The 19,995-nt window shown below is 39.5% G+C and overlaps 1 protein-coding gene across 9 annotated transcripts in view; it reads right to left on the bottom strand.

The window, feature by feature from the left end:
- Nucleotides 1-19,995, bottom strand: part of EHBP1 (EH domain binding protein 1) — a 229,754-nt gene that overhangs the window by 31,339 nt on the left and 178,420 nt on the right. For 5 of the 9 annotated variants that reach the window (XM_065682216.1, XM_065682213.1, XM_065682214.1 and 2 more), the window contains 5 exons: nt 14,706-14,822; nt 11,465-11,592; nt 8,679-8,820; nt 8,422-8,528; nt 5,593-5,716 (listed from right to left, as the gene is read on the bottom strand). In XM_065682216.1, coding sequence (XP_065538288.1) covers nt 5,593-5,716; nt 8,422-8,528; nt 8,679-8,820; nt 11,465-11,592; nt 14,706-14,822 — 618 coding nt within the window. The remainder of the gene's footprint in view (nt 1-5,592; nt 5,717-8,421; nt 8,529-8,678; nt 8,821-11,464; nt 11,593-14,705; nt 14,823-19,995) is intronic. The other 4 variants (XM_065682217.1, XM_065682218.1, XM_065682219.1 and 1 more) reach the window with 4 other exon arrangements.

The following is a 19,995-nucleotide window of genomic DNA, read 5'->3' as shown; positions in this document are numbered from 1 at the left end:
ACCATGAGCATCATTAGGGCAATGCAGTAATTAAGAGTTGTTAGAAAGTGAATTCTCAAACTGCAGATTAGAAAATTAAACTATTTCCTGATTACATATTAATGGAGCACAACAATAGCAGTTGCCATAAGCTTGGAAGGCAACCAAGGGATAAATCTGTGTACTTAATTACCATAAACAATGGCTGCATAGAAATGAAGTTTTATGCACATTCCCTTCTGTAATATGTCTGATATCAGTACACACTTGACAATTCTTGTTCAATTATCTCTATTATTTAATGCGCTGTGAACGGCTCTGTGTAAATAAAATTAACCACCCCAATTACTTTGAATTCATCTAGGGACAACGTAATAAAAAAATGTGAAGAATTCTGTATGCCTATTAATCTAAAACATTACAGAAGCTTTCACCAGATTTTCTTGTCTATATTTATTTTGTCTACATTTATTTTAGTGCACTGCTAATTCAATTACATTTACCATCAGTGGTCAATCAGCAGCAGCAGAGGGTGGGTTTTTTATTTCATTAATCCTTATACGGTACCACAAACATGCTCACCCATTGGTAAGCTACAGGATCTCGTATGGAAAATACAAATATGTTCTTACTTGAATTTGGGAGCTTGCAGTTAATCAGAAAAAACCAATTAAAACCACTTCATACCCTGTGGTCAAATAACAAAATATCTGATAGCTGTATTCTTTTTTTTTCCCCAAATAGTTGTTTTTGCAACTAGTGAAGAAATAGTGACTGAAAAAGAGCTAAATTTAGATTAGAAATTTGTAAACTAGGCTTCTTTGTTTTTTATTTTAATTGTATTCTGTGATAATTCTGTTTTTAATTGGCATTTGGATATCAAGATGATAGACACCTTAAAACACAATGACAGAACAATTTGTAATAGAGAAAGGCACTGTCAGGAGTAGAGACAAAACTTTTTTATCCACAACAGGTTAGGCACAACATGGGTAAGTACAATCCTGAAGAAAGGAAGATAATCCTACCTCTGTCACCACTGAGGGTCAAGAAGAATGGAAATGAATGATATTAGACTGTATGATTTCTATACTCAATCATACAACTAAGTCCTCTTACCTGAACCTCTGTGCTGTGCTTTCTCTAAACACTTGCACCCACCGATTTTTTTGTGACAGTGTATTTCATGTGGTGTATGTTGCAAAACCCGGTCCATATGGGTAGCTCTTACATATATCCAGACAGTGATAGCAAATGTGCCATCAGCTTATTCTACAGAGTTCAAGGCACTGAAGCACTTATTCTCCTCACAGTTTTGCAATGTACCAGTAAACACTGGAACAAGGTGAGATTACATTTTCATTTTAAGAGCAAAGACCAAGGACTGAGGTTACGCCACCAGTGACATAAATTACTGGATATTAATAAAACTGTGACTATTCAGATTCAAATGGAAATCAGCAACCCAGGGATTTTAATAACTTCGATGTTTTCACACATCTTAGAAAAGTGTTTCTAGTCAAATCATGAGCAGCTGGCGCTGGAAATGCAAAGCTTCAGCCAGTTCCAAACTCTCTGCCTGGCTGACGAACTTTGAAAACATCAGCTCCCCTTTGGCCGAGAGCCAGAATCTTGGCTTCCCCAGCCAAAAAGGCTGTTTTGCAGGGCTGGAAAGTGGCAATGCATGTGCAGGTGAGGACCTGGGCTCTCTTCCTACAGCCCCACTTCCATTAGATGCCCTTTTCCTAATGTAGGGCAGAAGGAAAGTGGAAGGGCAGCAACAATGGAAGGGATACTTCCACAATCCAGGCTGCATCCTAGGGATTGGACTAGAGAGCACTGTGTGGGGGACTCCTCTCCTCCTGGTCCATAACAGAAAGGGAATGGGGCACAGAGAATCTCTAAGATCCAATCCTTGCAGCTCCTCATAGCTACTGTTGCCCCAGTAAAGCTAGAGTGGCATTTTCAAACTCTTACTTGCAATCCTAAACTTTCACTGAAGAAACTTTCACTGAAAAGTAAGCGGAGAGCCTAACAAAGTCAAACAGTGATGTGAGCTGGAATCTAACCAAGAACATACATTGTCCATACCTACAGCTGCTTCCCTTTTGGTGAAAGCTATGCGCTCTTCCACATTAACCAAAATCTGCACTGTGCAGAGGTTAGTAGCTATGTCTTTCTGGTCTTACCACTAGCCCATAGTAAGGAAATTCCTACCTGTTTTAATGCCTTGACACATGGGAGAGATGAAATCTCCTGTGAAATGAATGTAGCCAGAATAGATATTCAAGCTGCAGCCTGAAACAATCCCTCCTGGCTGAGCAATAAAAAGGACTCTCAAACTCAGAAGATGAAGAGCTGCCAGGTGGCAGAGACTCCCCAGTGGAAAAAACACCCCCAGTTTTGTGCTGGAGGAGGATGAGAAGGAAGAGGGAGAGCTTTCTTCCGAGTATTAGTCTAATAAAGAACAGGGCCAAGCACAGTGGCGAAGGAAAAGATGGGCCAGTCCCCAGCAGACACAACGGGGATGAGCAGACCACACTCCACCTTCCTCTTGAATTTCATTTCAAGGCAATGACTGAGTCATGATGCAAGTTTCCAGTTGTTTCATTTATCTTGTATGGTTTTGGCACATGTGGAAACAAAACTGAAAATCCCAATACAAAATGTGCTTCTGTGCTGATGGGGACAATGATTCTGCAAACATTTATTAGGACAATCCAGTGTGAGCCCTTCCCTATACAGTTGTACCAACACAACACCCTGCTTCAGCTCTCGAGGAATAAGGTTAGCAGAGAGTCTTACTTGCCTGAGGCTTTCCCCAAGCAGCACAAAATTAAAAACCAGATGTGCTTAGAAGAGAGTGTTAATTATGAAACCAACTCGTTTGTGGTTCTTGTCCTTCATGTTGTGTTTACAGGATCTTTCAGCTGTGCTTGCCCATAAGATCTCCTGCTTCCTAAAGCCTGCTTCCTCCTCTTCTCAGAAAAAACAAGTATCAGAAGACTTTTCAGCACAACTCTGAAAGCTGGCAGTGTTTAGCATTTCTCATCTTTCTGGTATGTACCAACACCTAGGGCAGTATTTGCAAAACCAGCCCTGCAGGGCTTTTTTAGCTCTCGGGCTGCAATTCCTTTCTTCCTTCAAACTTGGCTTTACAGACCACTTGGTGGTCTGTGGCAAGCTGTCAGGTCATATGGTGTTGACTCATCTTTTTTGTTTCCAGATTTCTCTTTCAGACAGTCAGACACTCAGGTGAAGCAGCCCAGACCCTTACAGAAGAAGCTGGTACTAAAACAGAGGCACAAGCTGCTTATTTGTCTGTATTAGGCATTATTTCCTAAACGGAAGTATGGAAGAAAAACAAGTGCCATCCTGAGAAAAAGAGGCACTAATAACATGAGCTACAGTAGATCCTCTGAAGCAACTACAGATGGTACCAGAAAGGAAGAGAGAAGAAACAAGCAGAAGAGCCTGCAAGAAAGCTAAGCAGATGAGGAACCAATGGAAGGGGACTGCACATGTGGTACAGAAACAGAGCTGACACAACAGCATTTTAAGGCATAGCAAAAGAAGATGTTCGTATCTTTTTCCACTACTATATCACATTAACGACTGTTTAAAAAAAAAAAAAAACAACCAACAACCAAAACCCTTCTAACACTACTTTTCCATGTAAGCAATTGCAGTTGCTGCCAAAGGGACGTTGTTGGATGACAAATGGGATATTGATTGACAGCAGAAGTAGTACAAGAGATAGGTTCTCTGTTAAGATGGGAACCATAGTTAGGGAAGTTTGAGAATCCCTGCTTTAAGGCTATAAAGTTAACTATAGGTAAGAAACTCCACTTTTAACGTATTTTCTCCTAAATTGTGCTTTTAAGATGACAACATAAATAGCATCTTTACCAAGGACTTGTCAAATAATTTGTTTTAAGTTAAATTCTGGATGCTCAGGAAGTGATCAAGAGTACAAAAGTAAATTTCTTATCATGGCTGCACCGCTTCTCTCCTTTTCCCCAGTAAAGGAAGCAGCGGGTATTCATTAGTATTCCTGTTACAACCCTTACTGCCACGCTGTATAAGCCACCCTAGCTGTGTGCTAGACTCTTCATTTTATGCAGACTACTTAAAAGAAACCACCTCATCATGTGTATGACACGAAGAATACAGCAACTTTTCTCGTATTTCAAAATACAAGAAATTAAAATAATTATAAATGTAAGAAACCTTTTCCAAAAATTAAATAAATGACCTAAATCAAACAATAACATGGGAGTTCTAAAACCCCCTAAGTGCTATGCTGATGACTCTGTACATATCTAGAGGCAGTATTTGGAGTTCCTTGAGACTTGTGAAACACTGTACTGGCTCTTTTGTGCTGAAAGTAAGTTACACGTATAACAAAGTACACAAGAAAGTGCAGGATAACATACATGCATTTTCTCTAACTAAATAACTAAAGGTCATGTAATGCATTTGAAAAAGTACTTCAAAAGACAATAACGCGTAGAGGTCCTATTAAACGAGAATTCATCCAGGACGGAAATAGTTTCTCAGTTATGTGCTTTTGCAAAGCTATTTAAAAAAAAATCAAACCACCTGAGAACATGAGAAAGTAAACACATGTAAAAACCACGCTAATATTTGGACACATATGGCAAGCTCACTTCAAAGTACTGAACTGCAACCGAAGTCTGGATTTCAAAACGTAACACTGGATTCAAACCTACTTTAAAATCAGCTATTTTAGTTAGAGACAGGCTTCAAGTTCCTAACATCACATATACATGTAACGTATAGAAACAATTTATCCACAAAGTAATTTAGACCAAGTAACCTTTTTTCCCCAAGGGACAGGAACAACAGTTTGTGGACCTATGATACTATTTATTTTTGAAATATCAAAGCACCATTTGTTTCTAACCGATGCGCTTAAATCTCTCCATCTCTGATGACCGTCAGCACTTAATATCCATCTAACATTCACAGCTGAAGTCAAAACGATCACTCTTTTAACAAGAAATCACCCATACACTTTAATCCTTTCAACTGCACCGTACAACACCAAGTATTTCAGACTTTTAAAACCTAGTCTCCTGAAAATAAATAAATAAAATAATTGTGGAGCATCAGTAACCAGATAGTATTCTCAAATTTCAGTGATCTAGTCAATGGAGCCTTCCCCCATGTACTGTGCTCTGTTTCATGCAGTACATGGCTTTAGCTGGCCAAATCTTTTTTTTCCCACTGAATCAGTAGAACACTGAAGATCTTACTTTTTTTCCTTTTTTTTTTTCTCTCTTTTTTTTTTTTTTTTTTTTTTTTAAGCAGTGGCATATCAATGAGGCACAGATGTGTATTCCAACTCTGCATGGATGAGCACACTGTTCAATAGTGCTGGCTCACACGGTATCAGGGCAAGTTATCACTTCCCATGAAGGCACTCTTATCACCAGGGCCCAGAGAGGTGGCTGCAAATCGCAGCCTTTTTATTTTCAAGGCAGTTTTGCTGAACATTCAGGCTTCAAAGATTCACACTTCCAAAACTCTATAAGAGTTTGTGAACGCTCAATTTGCCAAAACTGTTTACAGTGTAATTGGGCACCGTACCTGTGTCCATGAGATAGCGAAGGCGCTTCTCCACCAGCGCGGCACGGGTGTCAATTTGCTTTTGCTCATTCTCTAGTGCTGCCAATTCTCCTACAACATACTGACTGGTGTCTTTGAACCCTTTCTGTTAAAGAGAACAAACAAGAAGAAAAAACATCACTTGTAAGTTGCATTTTTCCTTTCCACAAACACTTCGTAAGGCACTTACCTAAACAACCAAATATCATGCTCGCTACCAAAAAGCTAACACTTACATTTCATAAACTTCACAATTTTGCCAAATGTCCTTATTTGTTTATTAAAACACCCAGGTTTTTCTTTAGGGAACATTTGATTTTGCAGGTTTTTTACTACCCTGCTGCTTTTTGCAATTCCTCTGATTTATTTCTAAGTATATAAAAGCTGCTGTAACAAAGCATAATGAAAGGAAGTGTAATCCAAATAAAGCACTATTTAACATGCCATTTCCACTCCATTCAGGCCTTATTCAATTTTAAAACACTAACTTTAGGGGCTAGAAGAACTAGCGTGAGAGTCTCTAATGAGAATTAAAAAGTGGGCTTTTGAGATTAAAACCAAACTCGAAACACGCTCCCTGGCTTGTTTAGCTCCTCTGGGTCAACTGTAGCATGGAGGCTCACCAGCCTGGGCTCTCATGCTTCTCTGGGTTTCTGTGACTGCCGGCAATTGCCCTCCTACATGGTGATCTGTGAAAATACCACTAATTAGTCTAACTGTGATTCTTATCCTGACAAGTGGTGACAAACAGCACTAGGCAGATGCTCAGGTGCACAGGGACTAACTCGAGCTGTCCTGCCTCTGCGCAGGCTCACACCCAGGCAGTAGGCAGCCCTGGGATGCCAAGTTGATAAATCATATTGAACCTTATCAAGGAAGCTGTGGAAACACCAACGAGTAAAGTTTGCTGCTTGTACCCTATAACTTTTCAGCATTACTCTGCAGATGACCACACAAACCTCCAAAGTAGTCTGGCTGTCCTACTAATGTAGCCCAAGAACAGTCATATAGTACTTCCAAGTTATGCTCATGTGGCTCAACAACTTTCACACAGTGTTTTGGCTGTACCAAGTTATTATGGACTGTATACAATGTTGAAATGTCATTCCTGAAACATGTTTTGGCATAAGTTAGGAGAAGAAAAATACTACTGAGCAACTCCATCCACTTCTTCCTCCTTTGTCTACCCCAGAGCCTTGAAGAATGGTTTGAATCGGGGAAAAAAAACCCCAATCATTAGCAAAATGATTTAATATTTCATCTGCACTCTCTAAAGGATGCAACCAATATCACTGACCTTTGGGAACAGAAAAATATACAGGCTATTTTAAGGAGGCTTATTTCCCCACCAGAGGCTAACTTGTTGCTGCATAACGGTCTCAGATATTTCGTTGAACCTTTTCAATTGTTTTTCTATAAATGTGCCTGAAATCATCAATTCAGCTTCTTATTCAGGCAACAGGTATAACATCACATCAGCATATTATTTCAAATAAAGACATGTTCAAAGTGAAGGCTAATGGCATGGCTGAGCTCCCTGGACCAGTAACGAGCACAGAACTTTGAAATCTGGGGTATCTGAATTTAAATACATTATGCCCCCATTAATTCAGTCCTTCTCTTTGTACACAACAGCCAACAGTATCAGCACTAATGGAAACCCCTTTTTCTACCTGTTATATAGCCAGAAAAAACAACAACAAAACTCCCTGAGAGCAGTCCCTGAAGAAAAAAAAAGATAAAAATAAGAAAGGGAAATCAGTCAGGGGAGCTGAGGTGATGTGCAGGCTATTGCCTTTCATCAACTATAATTAATTGAAAATAGTATGAAAACTTCCCTAATGTCAGCATGCATAATTGTTAACAATTGTTATTAAAAGATGAAAAGAAATGCTGTGTCAGGCTGAAATATCCCAAGAGTTCATGTGTATCATCTGCATATATAATGTGAACTTACTATGCCAGACCTTTTCAGCCCTGCAAAAGTACAACTGGGCTAAAAATAACTCCAGCCCATGCAAAGTTTGATGTTTTGGAGTAGATATGACAGTGGTACAAAATCACTACTCAGCTCTAGATTGCTTCAGCAAAACCAACAAATGTGTTTAGATAAATTGTGGACGGCAACAAATGACAATCATCAAAGGCCGCGTTGTGTTTTTCAGACAAAAATAATTCAGGTTAAAACTTGTTCTTCCTGCTTCTGTCCCGCAGCTGTCCATCAAAACCAGCTTTCTCCCTGCGGTCTATCAAATATTTCCCTCACAAATCAATTTTACACATGATCAGCCCATACCCCTACTGAGCTGAACCTCCCCGTTAATTAAGTGAAGAAATTACCATATATATTATATTAATGCAAACATCATTCAGCTAGTAATTCACGGCTGATCTGGATAATGGAAAGGTTGAACACCCATTAACCCAAGCCAACAAAATGGGTTGGCTGAGAAATTCTAGCAGGTCTCATGTGACTCTTCCCTCTAACTGCAGCTCTGCGGTATCTGCTATTGTAATAATTAAAATCCTCCCGGTAGATCAATACTGGAATCTCTTTATGGGAAGTGCCCTGATGGAAATGTCTCAAGGAAGCTGGGGCTGTGGAACTCTGAAAAATTCATTTTTTTTATCTGACAATTATCACCACACTGCAGACTAATTCAACAGTGCACCCCTCTCACTCTGCTTTGAATGCACTGGAGATTGACATCTAAAAAAACCTAACATCTCATTTTAACAAATAAAGGCACTATTTCCACATACAGTTTGGAATTATCAGCAATCATGAAACCAGACAAAAAATTAATATACATTAAGCACTTCATCTTCTGATGGCTTCCTCTGAGTCTCAGTTATCGCAGCCTTCTCCTCATTTCCTCTCTTTGTATCTTCCTGTATTGATCTCTGCCTTTTCATCTCTTGAAAAAAGGGAAAAGACATGTAAAATTATTATAAAGCTTGATATTTATGTATTGAAATGTGGACTTACATTATCTGGTTTTCATATATTTATTGTTAAATATTATTAAATCATAAGATGGGAAAACAGGTTTTATATTTTCTCCTACCTGGTCTGCTCTCCACGTATTGACTGAAAGACTGGAGCTGAGTTTTTCTGACGGTAGAGTCCTTGCTGAACACAACAGGATTTCTAAACCGTTCTGCTGCTTTTTGTAATCGCTCAGCACGATGTTCCTCTGTTCCATTCTGCTAGGGAAAAAACCAGACACACAACAGTTTCTTTTGTTTACAAACGGGAAGACACAAATTCGAAAGGTACGTTTTGGTGAGGGGACAGGACGCAGCTTTTGCAAAGAGGCTTTCACAACTCAGGCTGTGGTTTATATAGGATGAAAGTATCAGCTGCGGAAAAAAGAAGAGTGATTAACTTTTCCCTGTTTCTGTTTAATGTGTGGTGGCAACGCCTGGCTTTTTGCTATATGTGGGCACCCTCCTGCAGGACTCCCTACTTAAACAGCCAGACCTATTAATTGTGACGGGCATTTGCCAGCGATGCTGATTTTAAAGGAAAAAAATCACAATCACTCCTTTGCAACTTTGATTTGCCAAGCACTGCGCCTGCTGCTGCCAAGTAGCGGCGTCTCTACCCCTGAACACAATCTGTATCGTTTTAAAAGCGTGTTGCCTTCAGCCTGTCTCCCTGCCCAGTAAAGAAATCTGTCGTTTTCTGTAGTCCCACAGACTTGTATGACAAGAAGAACTAGTTTCTAATTTTATGCCCATTGAGATAAACCACTAATGCTGGATGAAGGCTAAAAGGTAGGATTATAATACTACCCCACTGAACTGCATTTCATCAGCTATAACTTTCCAAAGCCAGATTTGTAAGTAAGCCCTTTACAGCTAAGGAAACTACAATTATCTTTTCCAGGGCTTCCTATGTTAATACTGGTAACAAATTCAAATGATTCTATCAACACGAAATATCCCAGAAGACTGAACCACCGCAGTGTGTGGAAGCTGCAGATACCGAGGTGCTGTGTACCAAACAAATATTTCATTTTATACCTAATCTTTTATTATTTTTATTAAGTGTTTTGAAAGTAAATAGGGAAAGGCTAAGATGCATGACTAATAGCTAAGCCTGCTGAATGCTGAAACTGGTTATCAAAAGCTACCAAGACTTTGCCCTTCCTCTGCATTGAGACAATTGGTAATGAGGGAGTTCTCCAATGGCCTATTCTCTAGCCTCAAGGAGGCCGGGGATACACAATCCCCAAGGGAAGGTAACAGTTTATCCTTTTCCACAAACACAGAATGCCTCATTTAGAAACGTGTAAACTGCATTTTATTAAAAAACAAATCCACCTCAATGCCAAGAGCTCCATGAGAACAGATGGACACCATATATTCCTTATAATGCTGCTTTCCAACTCCTCCTTAGAAAGACGCACACAGGGATAAACTGTTAAGTTGCACCTTTTGTGGGAGCACCTTAGAAAAAAAATAAATCAGCTCCTTCACAGAAGCTCTTTTTATAAAGAGAAATACCATTGCCATCAGGTTAGGTGATACTAAATTACCCTAAGAGATAGCCAGTGTGTCACTTGTCAAATTAAGCTTACAAAAAAGTATTGCTCATATCCCCTAGATGACTTTTCAGCTGCACTAATCGGGTGGTTATGATTCCTGTTAAATAAAAGATGGTTTCCTGTTATTAGCACAATAACCATCTGACAGCCTAAACCACAGTCTTTACCAGAATAAACAAACATGACTAATTTTTTAGGCCTGGCAACATGCTAAAATATCAGTGTGATTAGCCAGTAAATCCCATTTTAAGAAACCTTTTTATGACTGGGGACTTCTGCCACTTTACAAATGTATTCCTCTAAGCCCACTAATTCAGTTAGCCTTTTCAATCCATTGTATTATTCTTGGGCCAGCTTCATTTTGCATTAAATCCACTGCAGAAAGCTAAATTGAACGCAAAAATCAGACTTGATCCAGGCTTCCTTTTGTTCAAAGATAGAGACCGAAAGTCCTCTGCTGCTGCCACACACTTTCATCACCAATTTATAGGAACCGACAGTGTAAGGGAAAAGCAATGAAAGTCATTGTTTTGGGACTTCAAAGCATCTCTGTATCTGGGGAAGGAAATCCTTTCAGTCAGCAGTGCTTTCCCCACAGACTGCAGGTGGGTGAAAAGTTATACCCAACTGGAAGTGCCCCAGAGCCATAGGGATATTAATGACATACTGGGAGTATTTTTTTTAAAGACACATAATGGTAAGAACACAAGGGGTCTAATTAAGAAAATGAAATTGAAAATTGATTGGTGTCCATTTTATGCTGAAGTGGTGAACATTAAAATAGGCAAAATGACCACATGCACCATATAATCATGTCTATTTTTCTCAGAAGCACTCGTTGTCAAGCACCCAAGTATGCACACCTTTAAAGTGTACCACAGCTTAATTTCAATAGAGAAAAAACTGAGGGTCAGGCTTGGGAAAGAAGCAAATCACTGACAGTCCAATCCTCCTCATATCAAAGTCAGGGAGAGTCTCGCTGCTGATTGCACCAGCAGCAGGATGCAGCCCGTGCTGCATTTCTGATTCAAATTACAAAACTAAGTCAGAACTAAGAGATGTACATCTGTAAGTGTTATGCCAATGACAAGTACCAAGATCAGAAAAAAAAAGGAAAAGTGTTGATTAATCAACAGGAAAACACCTCAGTGCACCACAAACTATGCAACAGCACTGCCATGAAGATTTCCTGCATTTCTCACTGGGAAGGATTTGATAAGAAATCATTTTCCTCCTCACAAAGTACAAACCTGAAATCGGAACACACAGGTACTGAGACAAAAGCATTAATCAAAACTTACCTTAATGTCTTGCTCTGAGCTATCAGTTACAGCTTTCTGAGCAGCACTGGAGAGTGAATTTGCCACCTGTGGCTGAGCTTCTAGGAGCTTCTTCAGCTTCAAATCCACCAACTTACTGTTTTGTTCTGCTAAATATGCAAATACCACATACAACAGAGTGAGATGCATTTAAATGCAGAGTCGCTACAACAATGTAGCAATTTAAAAGCTAGATTTAATTCACTTTGCTATCATTTCAAACTAAAGAAGTAAAAACTAGAAGGAAAATTATATCTATTTTTTGCAATCTGGATTGGTGTAGATTTGTGTAATGTACATAGATAATTCCTAACTTTTCTCAAGAAATGTACGTAGCACTCAGCTGAACAAGTAAATGTGCTTGAAGACAGTAGATGAAAACCACAGAAAATAGACAATGTTAAATTTAAGTTACTCTCAATCTGTACATCCCTATGCGTTAGTATAAAACCACACTTAAAAAGCCGTCTAAGACGACATATAAGAATTTATCACATATTCTATGCACTGATAACCCCTCAAGTTTGTGAACTCCTAATTCATCCTACGGCTCCTTGGCACAGCTTCTCAAGTATCAAAAGAGATCATTTCCAGTAATACTTTACTAGGATTTATAGAATACGTTGAAGCTGCGGGAGCCATAAAACGCTTCGTAACTGCATCAATGGGACAGATTCAAAGTCTGCCAAAGCCCCCAAATTTCTTTCATCACTTTTAGCAACTTGGATCAGAGCCCAAAGAAGTGATAGTTGAGAATTTTACCTCCCAATAATGCTCATTCTGTACGTGATCGTTGACTATAAGTATTTGTAACACACCTACACACAGTTACCTACACATACACACATAATACGGAGAAAGGTGTTAATAACAAACCACAGAGCAGATCTATGGAGCTAACCCTGGGTAGGAAAGAAGAATAACACAGAGAAGCCCCTACACATACACTCTACATGCAGTACCACATCTGTGCCTTGGGTTAAATGCAGATTAAATAGCAGCTGGGACATATTTCTACAGGCACAGCCTGAGTTTTCCACTGCGGGCTGGTGCCTTCTAGCTGGCATGGGAAGTGGAGCCATGACTGTTTTGCTACACAGCTCCTTCCAAGGTTTGGAGCACTCCGATTCATATTAGCCAAAATCTTTTTGGCATGCTGGCAATCAAATGATGCCTGCCACCAGCAGTGACAGGCTGGGATGGGTTATGACGGATAGTTTCCCTTTCCTCTGGCACACCCAGTCAGGGTGTCCTTAATTGAGGCTCACATGTAAGTACATGCACATTCTCGTTGGTTTATACATAAACATCATGTAATAACTATGATATAAGAGGTTCACATTTTATCAGATACATTCATAGCAGTGTAGGGTAGAAGTTCTGACAAATACAGACAAACACAGTACTTAAAACCAACAACTGGCAGTAAAAATAGTAATAAAAAAGGTTTTCTCTTCTTGAGAGAGATGGGAGGGACTAAGATCCAGCAGGGGACAAATTAATTAAGATGGTCAATAATGATCCCAAATGTAAAAAGTCCTTTATAGTTTTGTGTGTAGGTGCTCCTGGGAGATCCTGCCTTCATTAGAACTTGGTATGAATTGGCAGAATTCCATCAAAATCTGTGTACACTGATTTCTGCATTAGATTGCTTTCTGTATTATTGCCCATCCTCTTCCTTACTCATATGTACCTCTGGCTACTGTGCAGACTGAACTGCAAAATGATGTCCCAGTTTTTCTCCAGTGTCTTGCCATGGTGGAGATGAAGTGTTGGGTAGTGGGTGTGTACCCTGAGAAGACATCTCAGGAAAAAAGGCCCACGGAAGTAAATGTTGGTAAGTCACTGGGGTGATGTGACAGGAATATTCATTTACTGATTCTCTGTTCCTCCTAAAATGAACTGGTATTAACTGCAGTATTATTTGACAGGATGCTGCTCTAAATCAGCTTAATTAAAATGCTGGAAATACTACATATATTTTCTTATGCGTTTGGAAATCCTCAAGTAAAAAAAAAAAAAAAAGGACATGATTCAAATCTTTCACATTCAAAGAAGACTAGAAAGTGCTATACACACATCATTGACAGTTTAATTTACAAAGACTAAATACTAAATGAAGTGTTTTGATTTAATATATAATGGTCCACACACTTGAGTCCAGCTGGCATGGGCAGAACCAAGTCAGAGGATGCTGTAAAGAAGCTCTCTCTTGTACTGCCTTTTTCGTTGATGCTGTCCTGTGCCTACCACACTTCTCTGGGCTCGAGCTAACTTGTGGTAAGCAGAAACACCCTGGCAGAGAAGCTCACCACACTACAAAGATGCCCTCAGCACTCCCCAAGGCTGCTGGTAACAGGCAGCCTGGTACAGAGAACAAACTCCTTCAGCAACTCTCTGCAAGCAGAGGAGCCCCTTGCTGATGGGCATTACCTTTGTGTCTTTAAAGATCTAGCTCCTTGTAAAATAAGCATCTCCCTTGTAAGATCCTGACATACTTGTCATCATATTTATCACCTGAACTCCAGTTCTGCTTGATTATTTTTGAAAGGGGAAATACCACTACTACGACTTACTACCTGACCAGCATATGATTTGATTATGCAAGCATTTCTACAAGAATATGAACGCTTTTAAAATGTGTTACTTAAAATACCTAGTATTTGAACATTATAAAGCAAATAAAGTAAGTAAAATTCCATTCAAATTTATACCTCCATGCCACCACTGGAGCAACAAGGTTTAAATATAATAGCTGGTCCTCGGGAAGGAACTGGAGTGTTACCAAGTCTATGTGGACATATAAAGCCATGTTTGCTCCTCTTCACTGAGCAGATGGGCCAGGATGTCAGTGCAGGGAGCAGCAGCTGTACTCACCAAGGCGATTGCTCACACCTCTGCCTACTTTGCTTTGCTGGGACAATCCATGCAGGGTGCTTTCAGGTGGTTCTGCTTTACAAATCTGGCCTGGGGTACCCTTGCCCATCAAACAAGCAAGAAAATTTGAATCTGCCATTGCTGGAAATAATGATTTTGCTGCTGATACTAAATTTCAACTAAACATGAATGCAAAATATTCAAACAGAATAAGCATTAGGTTTTATAAGACTTGAAAAGACACAAAGGAATAAAGCTATGACAGAGAGAAGCAGCACACCAGTACTTATATGATGATGGAGTGTTAGTCATGCAAAATACACAGAATAGCCATTATTTAAATTACCCGTTGAATCAAGGTCATTTTCTAGGTTAGTAAGCTCATCTCCACCTCCAGTAACAGAGCATTCAGGAACCTCCTCGTTAGTATCTATCTCAATATTATCATCATCCTCATCCTCATCTGTAGGAACATACAGCATTAAAGTTAGTATTTTCTTATGTACATGCATCACATCATTAAAACCAAAAAAATGAATGCTTTAGAGAACAAGCTGAGTTATGATAAAAATGCAAATCATGAAATAAGTCTGGAAGCAGATTTTCACTGTCTCCACTCATGGATTTATCTTTAAACTGATGCAATTCAATATACATACAGGGGGCTCTGCTGGAAACTCCTGTTACAATAAAGGTAGAGTCTGGCCTCAGCAGTGGCTGTTCTCTGTGCTGAATCTCTGGCTAACTTTGAAAAGCACACATGCTTTTCCTTATAACTCAAGTAAAAATAATTTCTCCTAGGCTCTCAGTTCTCTATAAGGCATAATGGGTGCCGATGCCAGCATGTGGCAGGTTTGGATGGGTTTGGCCAGCAGAAGGACCAGGGAGCTGTGGTCTTTTGGGAAAGGCAGCAGCTCCAGGTACTTAGTTCCTAGCTTGGTGGGATTTGCTACTCCTTACTTTGCACAGAATATCACGGAACAGTGATCTCTGTACCTTCTTAGGTGCTAGTCTGTGATACAAGGAGAAAAATGACCACCCGGAACATCCTGCTTAGCAAGCGTTGACCTTAGGTGTAGTAGCCAGAGCATACTCAAAGATTGCTGCCTTACTGCACCACTTTGAATCAGCATTGTTTGCAAGCTACATACATTTTAAGTAAAATAATAATTGTAATTATACTTTATATTTTTAATGGGATCTTTCTACCATGTTTCTCAGAGCAACTTATGAATATCACTTGTAAATGAGCCCCATAATGTTTTATGAAGTAGGCGATTATTATAATTACAATTATGACAATGATGTAGGTAAATTATGGCACAGAAAGAGTAAGTAACCTGAAGAAGATCAAATAGCAAGTGCTGAATTGTGAAGCAGATCCCAGAAAAAATCCTGACTCACATTTTCAATACAAATATATAATGAAAGTCCATAAAAGCTAGATTAGTACTTTCAAAGCACATAGCTGCATTGTTTTTTACTCACTTTTAAGTCTCATATCAAATGCTATCTACACTTGTTCAGACTTATATGAACATTTTTGTCCTATGTATGCATGCATGCATGTAAAAATGACAAAAAAGAGAAGGCTGGAACGTGTCTGGAGAAAGAAGATACATAGTAACTAAAGAAACTTTAAACCACTTCACTATAGGAAAAAATACTGATTATTAATTTCAGCACATTGGTACATTCAAACACCATATAAACAAAAAGGACCCTAAACATAGCACCAAGATGCCATCATTCTGAATACCAGAAAACTGGGGAAGTTTGAACCAGGACTGGTGCTGATCACTCATGATCTGTCACTGAAATACACTAAACTTCATCCCCGGACCTGAGTTTGCACTTCAGGCCCGCACTGCTGACATGAAGGTCGCACACTTGTTTATTTTTTTTACCTCTTTATCTCTACAGTCCCTATAATACCCATTTTAGGACCCTGTTGACATTTTTATATGTCTGCTACTGTTTTCTAACCAGCTGCTCCCTCAATTTCTCTGTAATTAATCAATGTCTTTCATAGACCTCTGCTGATTCAGGGCAAGGTTCTTGCTGCGACAGACAGGACCAAAGAAGTTTCCATTTCAGTCCTATTCAACATCTGCTGCATGTATGGCGGAGCAGCAGTGTGTGAAGTAGGACCCCTGCGTTTCAGCTGGCCACTATGACTTCCCTGGGCTCCTCTCCACTAATTCTCAATGGTCCCTGGAAGAGTCAGCTTTCTTCCAAACTGCCTCAGCATGAGCCAGATGGATGGAGAACATCCCTCCCCAGCCAAAGCAGGATCTGTGACCAGACCTGGGACCTGACATATGGTGTTTCAGGTGTACAACTGGATGGTCAGAAAGACTCAGGACTCTCTACAACATCCTTTCTGTTGCAGAGAAATTCACACAGATCGTTCTGTTATCTGGACTCTAGTCCAGTAGTGCAGAGGTTAGGTCACCAATGTAGAAGGGCTTGGTGTGATCATCATGAAGAAAGGGACAGGGTAAAAAGCAGACTGAAGAGAAAAAAAGAATGCTAGAGCAGCAACAGAAACAATTCTGAAGTTCTGAGTTTTCTTCAAAGCATCTCTACTTTTTCTAATGAGGACCTAGACTTCTCACAAGATTTTATGATTGTGTCAGAGAAATTCAGTGGCACTCAGGCCATGGTACTCTCAAACACATCCTGGAGATCACAGTGGCACACTGAAAACATGAGTGGGCTAACAGCGGCAAAGGGTCATGGATACTTGGAAGAGGTGGAAGAGAAAGAAAGAAGGGCACTGCTGCTGCAGGGGGGAAACCAAATCCACCCCAAGCCTAGAGGCAGGCAATGACTTTCCAAAGCACCCAAAGTCAGCTTGCAAGGTCAGCTCACAACTACCAGTCATCCAGCAAGATGCTGGATGTGTCAAAACAAGCTAAACAAGATGACAGGGTTTAAGACCGCTGCATACTAAGGGAATGCTTAGATTAGATTATTTGATTTTCTTTAATTTAATGTAGCAAGATCAGAGACACTGTCTTTGACATCACCATTTGAGGTAACAAAAGAGACGGGAATGTCGAAGACACCAGTTCCTAGTGTCAAATAATGACCTGACCTAGTATTTAATTTAAAGTTGGCAAGCTTTGGCTGAATATGATTATCAGGACATTTACACTTTATTAAACAAGCAAAAAAAATCAATTAAAAGCATTCATTTGAAGTAATTTCAGAAATTTTCAACTATCTTTCAAAATCTACAGATTCCTTGCTTTACACTCCTCTAGGTTTTGTGGGTTTCCTTTCCAGTCCGATGTTCTTCCAGTGTATTAAAAAGGGAAATGTGTTTAGGGAGCATGTTACAACAAGATTTTGCAATTAGAAATGATAAAAGGAACAACATAACGAAGAGATAACGTATCTTTTATGAAAAGAACAAATTACTAGTGTGAAAAACTTAAAGCACTTGGTCTAGAACCAAGGCATGAATTCAGAAGAGTGCTAAAGAACTGCTTCCTTTGAAAAGTATGTACATGTGGATCCTAGAAAGACAGCAAAGCTTTACTATGTTATGAAGAAACAAACAAAATAAAAGCTAAAAGGATTAAGTCAACAACTAAACAGCAATGACCATTACCTACACAGCCTGAACTGCAGTCTGGACTGAAGAAAGCAAAATAAGAATCTCTTGGAATCAAATGGGGATGCCAGAATATTGGTGGAAACAAGATCCAGAGGCATTTCACAGCTCTTACGTCTTAATATTCAGATTAAGCTAAGGCATAATTTGTGGTTAAACTGATATTCTCTTCACCTGGTTTAAGCTTGTCCACATGTGAAGGAGCTGCAGTAGACTGCATTAATTTCTAGATGAAATTAAAAAAGAAATATCTGCATGGAAAGGTAAAAGTATTGATGGGGTTTAGAGCACATTAGTGGGAGAAGCATATATAAACTGCCTCCGGAGTTGCATGAATAGTGCTTGCTCTTTAGGGAAGATATCTCCAGCCTCCAGGATTGTCTCTCGGAAATCTTTCAAGCTTGTGGATATTCACATATTTAGTTTATTTCCTTTCAGGTACAGAGTTCACTTTTAGTCTACAGGATGTTACAGGTGCATCTGAACAGTAACAAAGGAAGCAAAGGCAGGGAATGGAAGAAATGCAGCATCTTAAGACTTATGATCAGTGTACAAGAAATCCAATGTCAGGATAAAAAAAGTACAGCAGTAACTGCCAACAGATAGAAATACTGCCTGTTAAAAATATTAGACTGAGGACTATGCACTGCTTTATGAGTTGGAGACTAAGCACAATGAGTGAGCCTGAGCTAGCATGTACATTTCCCCAAATCACTGCCTCTGAAGCAGAATCTGTAGCATACCCTGAAAACTTAAAGCATACAAGTGCAAGGTAATGCCTGCTGGTACTCTCTGGCAAGTTTTTCAATAGCACCTTTTCAGCTTTTGTTATTAATTCCAAAATTTTTCAAAACTGGTTTTTGTCTCACAATACATTTGGAAGCTCCTATTCCTGTGTTTTTCCCTCCCTGCTCATTTAGCATTTTTTTGCTATGCTGTCGTGTGTCTGTCCTCTTCTCCCCTCCAAGTTCTGCCTATTTTTTGGCACTTTTTACACCAAAGCTTCTTCACACTATGCCTGCCTCATCCCCTCTCCTGTCCTTTGTTCCCTCCCTCTGCTGTCTACTGACCACCTCCAGATCTAAGACACATCCTTACAAAGCAGCCATCTCAAATGAAGGATGGAGATGTGCCAGAGAGTAAAGAAAACACACTACCAAAATCCCAAAGGAGCAGACGGGTGTCCCACTGCACGGAGACAATACCTAGATAAGATGTCAATCCATTTGTCCCGTCGCTGCTGGGAAAAGGGAGGATATTTGGATTCCTATCTTGATACTGTCCCTGGACCCATCTCAAGGCATCCATCCGCTTATCAGCCTGAAGCTAGTAGGACATCTAATAAATTTGAAGCTGCCATCCCAAACCCTCTGGCAGTTGGCAGGAGAAGGTATTTTCTGTCTCACTTGCCAAATAGCCTACGAAAAAGACTGGATTTTGTAGCAAAGGATGCTGCTTATCCAGGAAAGTTTCAACTTGCCACAGGCATTTGAGTTTTTCAGACCGTGATTAAATAAAGCCTTTTAATAGAGAATGTAGCACCAGTGCCAAAGCATGAAACTCTTAATGAACATACACAAACACTGAAAGAGATCACATTTTCATCTGCAATGGTTAGCAAGAAGATAGTTTTTAAAACCACCAAAATCCCAAAGCTGAAATATCACCTTTTTGCGGAATAATTGAACTGAAAGAGAGGAAAATGATTTGGTATGTTCTCTTTCTGTAAATTAAAAGGTAGCAATCAATGCAGAAGAAGAGATTAATGAAGCATAATGGACAAGAGAGCTGGGAAGACATAAGATATTACTATAAGCTTGTCTTGGATATTGTATAGGGAATATAGGACACTATACACAGAAAAAAACCTACTACATGTGAATGCAGTCAGGGGCAATATTCAGAGTTCAGTTGTAAAAAGGAGACTGCCCATTAAATCCTAGGTTTTGGTGGAAATAACAAAATGAAAGAGAATAAACCCAGAAATAATTATAATTTGTTTGGTTTATAAAGC

Source organism: Lathamus discolor, chromosome 5 (assembly GCF_037157495.1).
Source record: "Lathamus discolor isolate bLatDis1 chromosome 5, bLatDis1.hap1, whole genome shotgun sequence".
NCBI lineage: Eukaryota > Metazoa > Chordata > Aves > Psittaciformes > Psittacidae > Lathamus > Lathamus discolor.
Note: the sequence above shows the minus strand (reverse complement) of the source record. Positions and strands in the feature narration are given on the sequence as shown.